At 31.7% G+C, this 13,515-nt stretch overlaps 1 protein-coding gene across 1 annotated transcript; it reads left to right on the top strand.

Annotated features, from left to right (window-relative positions):
• The first annotated feature begins 2,786 nt into the window (after positions 1 to 2,786).
• On the top strand, positions 2,787 to 7,164 carry LOC142607652 (multicopper oxidase LPR1-like). The gene is made up of 3 exons (XM_075779219.1): positions 2,787 to 3,087; positions 4,811 to 6,262; positions 6,925 to 7,164. Exons 1-3 carry the CDS (start codon positions 2,863 to 2,865, stop codon positions 6,976 to 6,978), a joined length of 1,731 nt encoding a protein of 576 aa, XP_075635334.1. The 5' UTR covers positions 2,787 to 2,862; the 3' UTR covers positions 6,979 to 7,164.
• The last annotated feature ends 6,351 nt before the right edge of the window (positions 7,165 to 13,515 follow it).

Consider the following 13,515-nt stretch of genomic DNA (forward strand, 5'->3'; position numbering starts at 1 on the left):
AAATAGGTCAACACGACTGACCCGTTTAATAAATGGGTCGTGTTAGCGTTGAGGAATCTTGACCCGTTTAATAAAAATGTCGGGTTAGTGTTGACCTATGTAGTCGAATACTCATGACTTGACATGACACGAACCCGAAACATGAACACGAATTGCCACTCCTAATATTCTATATTTAATTTCTCAATTAAAATCTTATCACAAATATGATTTATTTAATATATAATTACCATAATTATGATATCTAATAATACATAATTACCATAATTATAATATCTATTAATATGTAATTACCATAATTATATATTAATATATATAATAAATATCTATTAATATATAATTAATAGATATCTTAATTATAGTTACCATAAATACCATAATTATATATATAAATAAAATTTCATTAACAAAAGTGTACTTTAATCTTAATTTTTTTTGATAGATTAATCTTAATTTATTTTTATCTTAAAATAATAGAGATATTTTTTTTTCCAATCATAAGAGACTTTACTAGTATTTTTTTTTAAAGAGATTCAACCTACGGTGTTCGCTCCTAATAATAGATCTTTATCATAATATCAAAATACCAATCAGTTTTAGTGTAGGCAAGAATTGAACCTCAAATCTCTTATACAATCAACAAAGATTTTACTAATTGAACTAATTGAAATTTACAAATAATAGAGATTTTTGAAGTATCTCATTTTTAAAATATATTACAAATTTACGCTGAAAACTAAATAAATTGATGAAAATAATCTCATTGATCAATCCCTAACGAAGACCAAGTAAATGAGCATTACAAATTTTCAATCTATTAAAAGACTTTGGCACGTAGCCAAGTGATATTAAATCAACAAAATAGAATATTTTTTTGAAGCCACAAGACATAATATTTTAGAAATAGAGAAAATGAACCGTACTTACACTTAAGTCTAAGTAAACTAGTCCAAACCTAGGTTATTAAACCTGAACCGGATCAGATGGTCCAATTGATTTAACTGGAAACTGGACTAGAATTTGGCTTTTTATATATACAGAATTGGATTTTTTTAAAATTTCGTGAACCCTTTATATTGCGGTTGGATTGCATGGTTTAGGTAGAACCGGTGGCGGTTCAATCACAGTTCAAACTTGTTTGTTAATTAAGAAAAAATGGTGTAGAATCTAGGCACAGGTGGTTAGACTAAGGGTATGTTTAGTGGGGGTAAAAACAGGAAGAATAGAAAATAGGGTAGAAAATGACATTTTCCATTATTTGGTTCAAGAGAGATAGAAAATGGGGAGAAAAATAATCCCTTCATACCCACATTTTTTTTATCCTCCTAATTTGGGAGGAAAATGGGGAGGAAAAGATGCTAACGATGTCATTTACACAAATACCCTCACTTTATTGCACTCACCTACCTCTCTCACTTTATAACAAGGACATAATAGTCAATTTATATAAATTACATTTTCCATCCTTCCATTTTTCTCTCCAACCAAACAAAAAAGTTTCCACCCTCCCACTTTTCCACCCCTTCAACCAAACATATGAGAAAAAACTAAATCTTTTCTATCTTCTCACTAATTTTCCATCTTCCACTTTTCCACTCCTCTAACCAAACAGACCCTAAGAGTTAAAGCCTAACCACTAAGCTACGCTTGCAAACTGTTGCCAACAATAGAAAAGAAACATACTTAAAGGATACTTAACTCAATTCTTTTTTCTTTTTTTTTTGAAAACAACTTAACACAATTCTATTCTACTAAATTAAATAAATATTGATTTTATTTTATGCTATAACAAATGATCATAATATTTTATTATATTATATATGCCAATTATCCATTTCAAAAAGTGAATAAATAAAAAAAATTATAATTAAAATCCTTCAAAGATATTCAACTTTACTTAAAAAATTAATCATAATTTTTAATGTTTTCATGCTTTATTATTTTATTTTTTAACTTTCTTATTTAGTTTGTAATAATATGCTTGAAAATCATTAAATTTTTCTCATTCATGTAGATATATTAGTCAATTTTGCTAATTTTATGAATTTAATATCTATATTTGGATTTAATTAATTATTAAAGTAATTATGACATCATCGTGGTTCGATCTCGGTCAAACCTTAATTTGACCTTAAAGACTTTAAACCTCTTCCTTTACCGGTTCTTTGAATGGTCCGAGTTTGAAAACTATGATCCAAACTCTAAATGAAAGTATTACAAGTTATGACTAGATCAAGTAGTAAAGTGTAATTCTGACTAATTCTTATCCAACAGCATGTTTTTTTTTTTTTGTAGCACTTATCCAACATGTTATTAGCTTATTATAGAAAAATTAAAATTTAATAATAATAATTCGTGGGATGACAACAGTGACTAAAAAAAAAATCAAGGAAGCACACGAAAAAATCTCATAAGAAAAGAAAAAAGAAAAAGAAAAGATGAAAGCGAAAGTCACGGATTTTTATTAAAATTATCAAATTTATCTTGTCTTTACGGTATCTTTTCTGTTTCCAGAACATCAAAGCCCACCTAGAGAAAGGCAAGCCTAATTTCATTCACACCCAAGATTAGACATAGCACACTCTTGTCACAATTTGGTCGATATTTGTACACGTGTCAGCCTATGATTAGACTACTTTATTTACACGTGGCAGACCTCAATTTGACACATGTCTACTGGGTAAAAAAATAATAATCAAAACCTGTGGAAGTTGTAACAAAGTTCGTGGCAAATGTGTGTCATGCTTCTCTTTCTATATTAAGGTCTGTAAATTGCAAATAAATACAACCAAGTACCAACCTCACTCCCTCGCTCTTCCATCAGAGACCACACACACTATCTTTCTCTCTCTCTCTCTCTACATGCAAAATAGAGAGATGGTCACTAAGGAGAAGATTTTGCTGTTTTCTCTGGCTGTTTTAGGACAGCTGACCGTTTCATTTGCAGAAGACAGACTTTTGAATCCAGCCAAGTTGAAAATGTTTGTGGATGAGCTTCCAGACATGCCCAAGATCCAAGGCTATGATATGGTTTCTGGGGTTCCCAAATCCAAGTCACTCAAGATTGGCATGTTCAAGAAGAAGTGGGTCAGTTTTTTTCTCTCTATTTTCTCTTTTTGTCACTTTGGAAAGCTGGTTTTCTTTTCCTGCTCTCTTGGATTTAGACAATATTTGAAATTTATACTTCCATTCTATACAAATTTCTGATTGATTGATTTTCTTTTTTAGGTTGTCAGTTGTTATAGATTCTATCAGCTAACTCTAATGTTTAAGACAGTGTTCCATGTCCTAGATTTGATTGGTCTCTTGCTTCATGAAAATATATATTGTCCCTTCTGACTCTTTCTGCTTTTTGATTGAATTATGGGAAGCCACAGAAGTAGTAACCGTTGCTCACATACTTCGAGTATTCAGTTTCGAACATTAAAAGCTAACCTCTATGAACATTTAAGAGAGATAATTAATAGCTATGTTGAATTTTAACACTACAATTCTACATCTTTTTTATAGCTCCCCTACTGTCTAAAACTCAGAGAGAGAGAGAGAGAGAGAGAGACAGGGAAGAATGGAAACATGTGTAAAAGTGCTTCTCTTTTTCCTAGACTCCCCCACCAGTACTACCTTTGCCAATTTATCAAATAGAACTACTAATAGCCATGCCATTGGCATGTGCCACTGCCCCCCCTACCCTTCTTTTGCAGTCTCTTTTCCGCTTTTACAATAATTCACTTGATTTATCCAAAAAACAAAAATTCTTTTTTATTTTTTTTTCAATATATTTGGACTTTTTTAAAATATAAACTGACTATGTGCTAAGCTGAAATACATTTGGACTCTCGTGTAATAAAGTGAAGTTAGTAGTGATTCTATATAAACATAATGTTGCTTTGATCAGAACTTATTGCCAACATAGTAGTAAGAGATATTGTAAATAGATTGGTGTCACTTTTTAGTTCTGGATCAAGAATTGGACTTATATTTTGTTGCCTAAAATTTTCAGCCTTACATATCATTAGAAAAATTGAAAATGCTGTCAAAGAGTTTGTTTGCTTTTTAAATTTTTTATTAATTTTTTTTAAAAATGTTTACTAATATATTCCCTAAAGGCAAACGATAATAAATCTCTATTATTATAAGGTTATGTTAATAAATACTTGTAGAGTAATTGTTAATAAGAAAGTTTTTACATTACTTTTATAGAAAATATTAAAAATTATCAATAATATTTATTATTTTTTCATTCTTTCAATAAAATATATTTAAAAATGGTTTGTAAATATTTTTCCATTTATTACGTACTCTTAGTTGTATAAAGTATTGTGCTTCTTGTAGTTGAGCGGTCTATTTCCTATCACTATAGTCTATTTCCTATCACTATTAATAGCACTTTGATTTTTTCAAAGCATTTAGTGTAACTATCACCAGCTATCATGATTAAAAAAATCTCTTAAGAACTGCCCCTAGATCTTTCGGATCTCACAAACTTAAACCAATGTTTCGATTAATTCAACTTAATTCCATTAAGCTATATTAAGGTGAGTTTATGATCTATTTATTTTGCTAAAATTAAAATTTTTTTTTCTAAAAGTATAGTAAATAAATATAAAAGTTAGCTAAAATAATATAATAAAACTCATATTTAATAACAAAAATAAATTAAATAATAAAATAAGTTGAGTAGGCACTAAATGTCTTTGCCGTGCCTCGTTTTTCAAAGAACACATCAGACTAAGTTTAATTCTCTTTGATAAAAAAATCATTCTAATGAGGTAATCAATAGTCGTAATTTTTTTATTTTGTTTTTTTGCAGAAATTCCACAAAGATCTTCCACCAACACCGGTGTTTGCCTATGGTACAACCAAGCACACGGCAACAGTTCCTGGTCCAACAATCGAGGCCCTTCATGGAGTTGAAACTTATGTGACGTGGCGAAATCACCTCCCTAAAAAGCACATACTGCCATGGGACCCCACTATCCCCACTGCCATGCCAGAGAAGGGCATTCCTACGGTGGTTCACCTTCACGGTGGAATCGATGAGCCCGAGAGTGATGGGAACTCAAATGCATGGTTCACCGCTAAATTCAAATCAAAAGGGCCCACGTGGACGAAGAAAAAATATCACTATCACAATAATCAGCACCCTGGAAATCTATGGTACCATGATCATGCTATGGGATTAACTAGAGTCAATCTTCTAGCTGGCTTAATTGGGGCCTACATAATTCGTCAACCTAATGTTGAGGCCCCACTTGGACTCCCATATGGCAGCGAGTTTGATCGACCATTGCTCGTATTTGATCGTGCCTTTCGTACTGATGGTTCCATATACATGGATTCCAAAGGAAATAATCCCTCCATACACCCCCAATGGCAACCTGAATATTTTGGCGATGCTATTATAGTAAACGGCAAAGCTTGGCCACGTATGACGGTACGGCGTCGTAAGTATAGATTTCGTATTATCAATGCAAGCAATGCTAGATTTTTTAGGTTCTTCTTTACCAATGGCTTGAGATTCATCCACGTGGGATCCGACTCAGCTTATTTAAATAAACCCGTGATGACCAATGATATTTTATTGGCTCCCTCTGAGATTGCTGACGTGGTTGTTGACTTTTCAAGGTCAAAGAATGAAACTATTATTCTAGCCAATGATGCACCCTATCCTTACCCATCTGGTGACCCAGTCAACGAAGCTAATAGCAAGGTCATGAAGTTTATCATCAATGGGCATCACGAGCTTGACACGTGGCGAGTACCCAAGAGGTTGATGAAATACCCAAGTCCTGATCTATCCAGTGTGTCGCACACACGGTACATTGCTATGTACGAGTACACAAGTGCCATTGATGAGCCAACTCATCTATATTTGAATGGGAAACCTTATGAGGCCCCAGTGAGTGAGACACCTAAAGTGGGGGCTACAGAGATTTGGAACATAATCAATCTAACGGAGGATAATCATCCTTTGCATATTCATCTGGGATTGTTTAAGACGTTGGATCAAACGGAGTTGGTGAAATTGGATGAGTTCAAAGATTGCATGACGAAAATCAACGATGCGATCAAGTGCCAAATAAGCAAGCATGCACGTGGCAAAAAATTAGAGGTGCCGGCCTATGAGAAGGGGTGGAAGAACGTGTACAAGATGAAACCCGGTGCTGTGACTAAGATTCTTGTGAGGTTTTCTTACATACACTCAAATGAATCATATGCTTTTGATGCAACTTCAGAGCCTGGCTACGTGTATCATTGCCATGTGAGTACTCCTCTCTTTATCTATTTATTATTTTATAAATTTAATCTTTTTAGAATTAGTAAATACAAAATTTCCTTCATCTAAACAATGAATTCAGGCCGGAAATAGTATTATAAAATTGGGTTAGATAAAAATATTATAATGAAATATTTTAGGATTTATATATTTAATGTACTAATTTTTGGAAGAGACTTATGTCTAGTGTCTAGTTTTGGACACGCTAAGATATGACTATGTGTTTAAAACTAGATACGTGTCCGCATCTAAACGTAGCCAGTAGAATTGGCAACTGGACACAAACCCAACTCCAATCCCGAATTTTTTGAATTATCTTATTATTTTACACTTGTCTAGTGCTCTAAATTCGTAAAAATATTCTGTGTAGTAGTTCATAACCTCTCTCTCTCTCTCTCTCTCACTCATTAAGTTTATTATTGTCTAAACTTTAATAAAGTGGGTTTTTATTATTAATTATTAGAATATAGGTTTTTGAACTTTTAATTATTGAAAGTTACAGCTGTTTCACGTACTTATGCCAGCTTACTTCTATAGTTTTGAGTACATTTTCAGCCAATGTTATTAACTTTCAAACAATTTAAATGAAGTGGTACCATATTCCCTTCTCATTTAACGAAAATTTGGCTCTTCAAATAAACTTGCAGATCTTGGATCATGAAGACAATGCGATGATGAGGCCCTTGAAATTCTACAAATAAAGTTGCAGAACTTGGGTTATGTAGACAATGTGAGAATTTGCTATGAGACGCCAAGAATTTTGTAAATTATAATTCAATTGACATTTTTTGGTGTTTCTAACGGAAATGTTCAGTGTTTAAATCCTCTCCGCTAGTGAATGTTTTTATTTATTTATAATAATTCATTGATATTTTTAATTCCTTAAATTTGAGTTTTTCTATATATGCAGGATCATAATTCACAACTGTGAAGTGTGAATAATCAATGTATAACTAATCCCGTTTTATGGTTATGTCGCTTGAGAAGATTAAAAAAAATAGGGGTTCAGAATTGGTTTTGCTCGGGACTTATTTTTATACGTATATTCTACCAAACATTTTTAGGAAATAGAAGATAGTGAAGCTTAAATTGGGAACCTTTGCTGTCTATATATGTACCTTCTAAAAAATAAAGTAATCTGGAATTCGAAAATATGTTTATAACATTGATGTCAGACCCATATTTATCTTTGTAGTTTGTATAGGCAAGAGGGAGCACCAATTGAACATTAAAAAGAAGAAAACTTGGGAAAAAAAAAATTCATTGTTCATTGTCCTTCTTGTCTTCAAATAGCGTGGCGTTGCTAATGCCCATCAATTGGTCCAGGAAAGGGTATTTTGGATTAAAATTTCATCCAAATTAATGCTTAATTCTTTCTATTTTTAGTGCATTTTTATTTTGATCTCTCCCAAATTGATTTTTTTTTTTCATCTCTCACATTTGAGATTAGTTTCAAAGTATTCATCTTGTCTATTTCGGGAAGAAACGTGATCTTATTTCTAACTATAGGATTTAATTCTCTTGCTTGAGTTGTCATTGCCATATCTAGGCTTGAGCACAAACTCAATGGCACAACATATGGAACTGAAGGACAAAGATGAATTGCCTCCAACCATCATCCCTTATTTGTGTAGACTAAAAGTGCACCAGTAGCCATCGGTTTTCTTTTGACTAATGTCAAGTTTTAGATTTGACTCCTAAAAAAAAAACTCGGGCCTAAAGCCACCCCTCCAACAGTTGACATGGCATGTAAAAATTATTTGACATGTATGTAGTAATGGAATGTGAAATTGTTTATCTAGCTTAGGTAGAGCGGCCCAACAAACTTTGAGGATTAAGGAGATATATTTAAATTAGTTTTTTTTTGTTAATACTTAAATAATATTTAGCTAGTTTTTAATATCATAATTTTTTTATAACAAAAATCCATTCTTTTAATATTGTAATATGTTTTTTTTTCCCGTTGATGAAATGTTAAAGCTATAACAAATTTGACTACAAAAAACTTATAAACAATGTATCAATGAATATGATTAGTGACACTTCAAGAAAATAATAAATAAGTATTTGAATGAATGATGTTAGAGATATTATAAATTTTACAACATGAAACTTATAAAAATGTATCAGAAATCACAAAAAGTAATTTAAAATGCATTTAATAGATTGTTGACGTTCACAAATCATATTAATTGTCACATCAATTTGTAAAGGTTTTGATTATAGTATTTCTAGCATTTTTCTATCTGAATTTTTTCTTGTAATTAGTAACACATATTTGTAAGTCCTATGTATTTAAAATTGTATTATCTTTAGCATTACTAAATTTTTTGGAACTTCTTAAAAGTAGAGAAAAAAATGTAAAACTAATTTTTTTTTTTTCTATATCTCAAATATATATATTTTAATTTTTACCCCAAAATTAGGTGCCTTTCTCTAGTAGGGGCTAGACAATAGCCTAAGTGGCCTAGACTTAGGGCTGACCCTGAACTTAGAATCAATAACTCTAATATTTGGTATGTAGGCAATGACGTTGTTCTACAACCTCACTTTTGTATTAAAAACTACTTAAAAGTCTTCGTTTTAGATCTCAAACTATGTCTATCTAGCTGGGCTGAACATGGCCTAATCAATAACCTTATAGTTCTTTCAATTTGTGGCATTTAGAGTAGGACCACAGTTTGTGCTAGAAACTCTTTTCGATGTGATGTATCAAAGATTATTACATTAGCTTATAGTTCTTTCACTTTCACTTTGTGGCATTTAGAGCAGGACCACAGTTTGTGCTAAAAACTCTTTTCAGTGTGATGTATCAAAGATTATTACACTAGCTTACAGTTCTTTCACTTTGTGGCATTTAGAGCAGGACCACAGTTTGTGCTAGAAACTCTTTTCAGTGTGATGTATCAAAGATTATTACATTAGCTTAGTAGTTTGTAAATGTTACTTTACTTTTGCTCTATGGAACATATTTTAATGGGACTAATGGAAATACGGAATCAAAGAGGAATTAGCTTACAACAGCTTAGCACAATGCTTCACCTAACTTGGTACTTTCTACCTAGTTTACTCAGTACTGGTAGTGCTAGTTTGAACTGGAAATCCAGAAAGGTATTTATTATTTATTCTCAGTTCTCACACACCAGATACACCTGCCCATGAAGCAGGTTGAATACATATACTTCAGAACTAGATTGAGCCTCTAAAAAGTATGCAATGATTATCCCTGCATCATACTTGTTTTATTTTTATTTTTTAAATATTCATGACACTTTTTGAACCTTTTGTGTGTGTGTGTGTGTGTGTGTGTGTGTGTGTGTGGAGAAACGACACTTTTTGAACTTAAGGACTTAAGGTATAGAATTGGTGGGTCTCTATGGTCATAATGAGGCAAGAAGTTGTAAATTCTATTAAGACAGCAAAATTTCCTTTGCTATATATTTAAGACCAGTAAGTTAGCTTTCTTTGACTAGAGGCTTATACATATATAAATTGATTTATCAATTTTGTGCTGTGTCCTATTTAAATTTTTTAGTTTTTATACTAAATAAATTATTAATGCAAAACCCAAAAGTTTATATAAAACACTATATAAATGCAATGCAAAACATGAAGAGTTTATATGACAAACTATATATATATATGCTGTAATGGAGAAACTGGACTGTCACAAAAGCTAAACTCTTTGAATTCTCTCTCTTTAATGGAAACCATGAAATTGTTGATGAAGCCTATTGTCTTTGCTGCGCCATCATTCTCTACCTTAAGTCCCTTTTCCCTCTCTCTCTAAGTAAATATTTCTTTATGTTCAATTATTGTTTCTTAATTTGTTTGTTTGCTTCTTTAATTTTTTTTACCATTCTCACTAAGGTTCATATCTCTCTCTCTCTCTCTCTCTCCAAATTTCCTATTTAGTTTTGATTCTCTTATTTGGAATACTTATGGGTTTCTGCTAATTAATTTAGGAATTTTGCGACTTTAACAGTTTAATTTTTATTGATTTTCGTTTTTTTTATCATCGTTGTTTATTGTTCCATGCATAAGCTCGGGTTATAGGCTAGTATAGTTTAAAAAAATTATTCAATTCTTTTTTAAAAAAAATTTATAGATTAATCTTTCCCCTATTGACTATAATTAATAGGAAAAAAGAAAGTATTTTTAATAAATGAATTTATTCAAATATAAATCTTCTATATTTATTTTTTGTGTTCTATTTATGCTTCACCAATTATGTTATATTGTGTGTTTGATTTTTTTTTTTTCATTTTAAGCTTTGATTATTTTATAAGAAAAAATAAATATAACAAGTTATAATTAGTGAAGTATAAAGTGAAACAAGGTAAGCGGGGGAGAGTTAAGGGTGATATGGCCTTCCTCTTCAAAAAAAGAAAAAAGAAAAAAAATCATATCGCTTTGAAAACAGGGATGGAGAGTTAAGGGGATGGCTTTGCTGCTCGCTGTGTGCGGCGGCTACAGCCTTTGAATTTACTGCTTTACTAGTAAATATTTTTGTTTAAAACTTTTTAAAGGGCTAAGTTATTTGTTTTGGGAAAAATAGCTTGATTGAGCTTAATTTTTTTTAGCTTTATTATTGGCATTTTTTTTTGTTGGGCTACTTTTTTTTGGGCTTGTATATTTTATTTCAGATATAATTTATAAATTTTATGGCCTTTAAAGGTGGAACATGCTAAAACTGCAAATTTTTTATAAATATTGATAAGTAAAAAGTGATGCAAGTGTGACGCAAGTGTGCAAATTAATAAGAATTTGATACCTCAATAGTTTGTAAAAAATTTTGTGGCTATAACATTATTCTTGAAAGAATTGATGGCATTATTAAGTGGGGACAAAGTGTAATTTTATTTTAAAAAATTACTAAAATTAGTACTTATTAATATACTGATATATATATATATATATATATATATATATATATATATATATATAAAATTTAGGGGGGGCTATTGCCCCCTAATCCATATGTAGCTCGGAGCATGCTTGAAAACAATATATATATATTGTGGGGTCATGTATTTTGAGATTTGGCCGAGAGCATGTGGTTTGGCCGAGAAGCATGGGTCGTCCGAGTCCGAGGAGCGCCATCTCCTCGGACTAAGGTTAAATGCAAATCTATTATAGATCCTAATGATCAAAGATGACCTTTCAGGAAGTTCTAATGATAGCAACGAGCACCATGAATGTACAAGAGGGATAAGGGCTCAAAAATATCTAAGGGGGAGCTGCTATCACCGCATTAATGAGGAAGTGACCTCCGAACAGTATTATGGCGGCCTACCACCCCAGAAGACTTTTAGAGGGGGATGATGGGACAAATATCAGTATAAACCATCAACTGTCCACATGTAGTCCACATGTAGGGTAAGGATGAAGGGAGAGATGTAATATAAATAAGGGTAGAGATCCCAGAGAGAGGGGGACGAAAAAAGGAGAAGAGAAAGCACTGTAGCAACCTCAACAACTCCTGTAACCGTGGTCATCCAATATATGCTAGAACAGAGCTTCTCGGATTGTGCCGAGGACAAACTTTCTTACACAAACCGGGTACAATTCATGTTGGCTCATCATCCAAAACCATACTAATTGCTATCCACGCACTAAAGCCTAGCTCTTTGACCCACTCTCTACAAATTTATTGTACTAGGTTCACTGGGCCAAGATCCCTTACATTTAGGGCTTGGTCTGAAAATCGTGTCCCTACATATATATATATATATATATATATAAAAGGTTACATTGAGAGACTAAGGCACGTAACATCTGTCACAACTCTTAAGTATCGATTGTAAGTAAACTTATGTCTTCTTAATTTAGATTGTAAGTAAACCTATATAATAATCATTCACCATTCATTGCTTCTTTTAAGTTGTGGCAGTAGAAGTAGAAGATAACTGGAATTCTCGCTTGCACGCCTTCATTGATTTACCATAATTCTAGCTACAAATCAAACGTTTAAAAACATATATACATCCCTGTAAAAGAGGTGGAAGAACATGATAACTCTTAAGCCAAAAAGTATTGTCTGATCAGACTGGACTAGTATTTGCTATTGGGTCATGTTAATGAGTACCTTTAGGGTAATAATTAATAATTCATTTTAAGAAAGTTTTGATATAATTTTTATGGAAAATAAAAAAAAACTGTCGAAATGAATTATTAACCATAAAAACTTTCTTTAAATAGATTGTTAACTATTATCTAAGGGTATCCGTTAGTATTTTCCTTTTCTATTTAGCTTAATTAAGGTGTTTTACCAAAATATGCCAAATTGCTAACCGCATATATAAAAGTCTATAACTAAAACGACAAACTGGTGGCTAAGTGGCTTTCCAATTTCCATAGTGATTAATAGTGAATAAATTTAGTATTTTGTTTTTTATTCAAATTCCACACCAATTAAAATAATCTATGATATAAATTCCTATTTTTTTAGTTACTCCAGATTTGGCTATTTCCATGGTGCTTACTGCCTAATGGTGAATAATTAAAGTATTTTGTTTGTCTGATTGCTTCCACTTCCGGACCAACTACATATATAAAATAATTTATAACATAAAATTCTTATATATGTTTAGTCATTTATTTATTTCTTGTTAAGCTAATTTAGGGTGTTTTGCGAGGAAAATCCTCCTTAGTGAATTGAAATTTGAATCTTTCTCCTAAAAAATTAATAAATAAAGCGTGTGCCAGCCAAACGACCTTGAATACAATAAGTTTGATAATATGCTTTAAAATTTTTAGAATACTATACTATAATTTTCAAGTTGTTAATTAAAAATGGAATGTCACTTGTCAACATTATGCCGATAGTACTGATTAAAATATTAACACGAAATCCAAATTCAGATATGGCAAACTTGCAAACGCTGAAACGCAATGTCACCAACACTAGACTTTGTTTTGATAGGCAAGTCTATCAAATGATGAATTCAATACAAAGGTGAAGTCAATTCAAAATGATGGAGCTTTTCTTATTTTCAAATCCCCTATATTATATATTAATCAGCCTAGATGATGCCTCTACCAGTTGCCTCTACTAGTTGTGTTAAACTTTGAATTAAGTACAAAGCAAGTTTATAGATGGAACAGGTAGGAAAGCCTTTAATTTCAAAATGAAGGATTCATACATGTAGGAGATGAAGACTTGGTTTAACATGTTCTGGCCTTCTAGATGGTGATATAGGGTTTATGGATGTAGCTAGTGCTCGGAACATGTCCTA

The sequence above is a fragment of the Castanea sativa genome, chromosome 8, assembly GCF_040712315.1.
Source record: "Castanea sativa cultivar Marrone di Chiusa Pesio chromosome 8, ASM4071231v1".
NCBI classification, from domain to species: domain Eukaryota; kingdom Viridiplantae; phylum Streptophyta; class Magnoliopsida; order Fagales; family Fagaceae; genus Castanea; species Castanea sativa.

Excerpts from the sequence above, each read along its gene's own strand:
- LOC142607652 (XM_075779219.1), top strand. The coding sequence starts at position 2,863 with ATGCAAAATAGAGAGATGGTCACTAAGGAGAAGATTTTGCTGTTTTCT. Across the intron at positions 3,088-4,810 it reads GCATGTTCAAGAAGAAGTGG|AAATTCCACAAAGATCTTCC; the intron begins GTCAGTTTTTTT and ends GTTTTTTTGCAG. Across the intron at positions 6,263-6,924 it reads GCTACGTGTATCATTGCCAT|ATCTTGGATCATGAAGACAA; the intron begins GTGAGTACTCCT and ends ATAAACTTGCAG.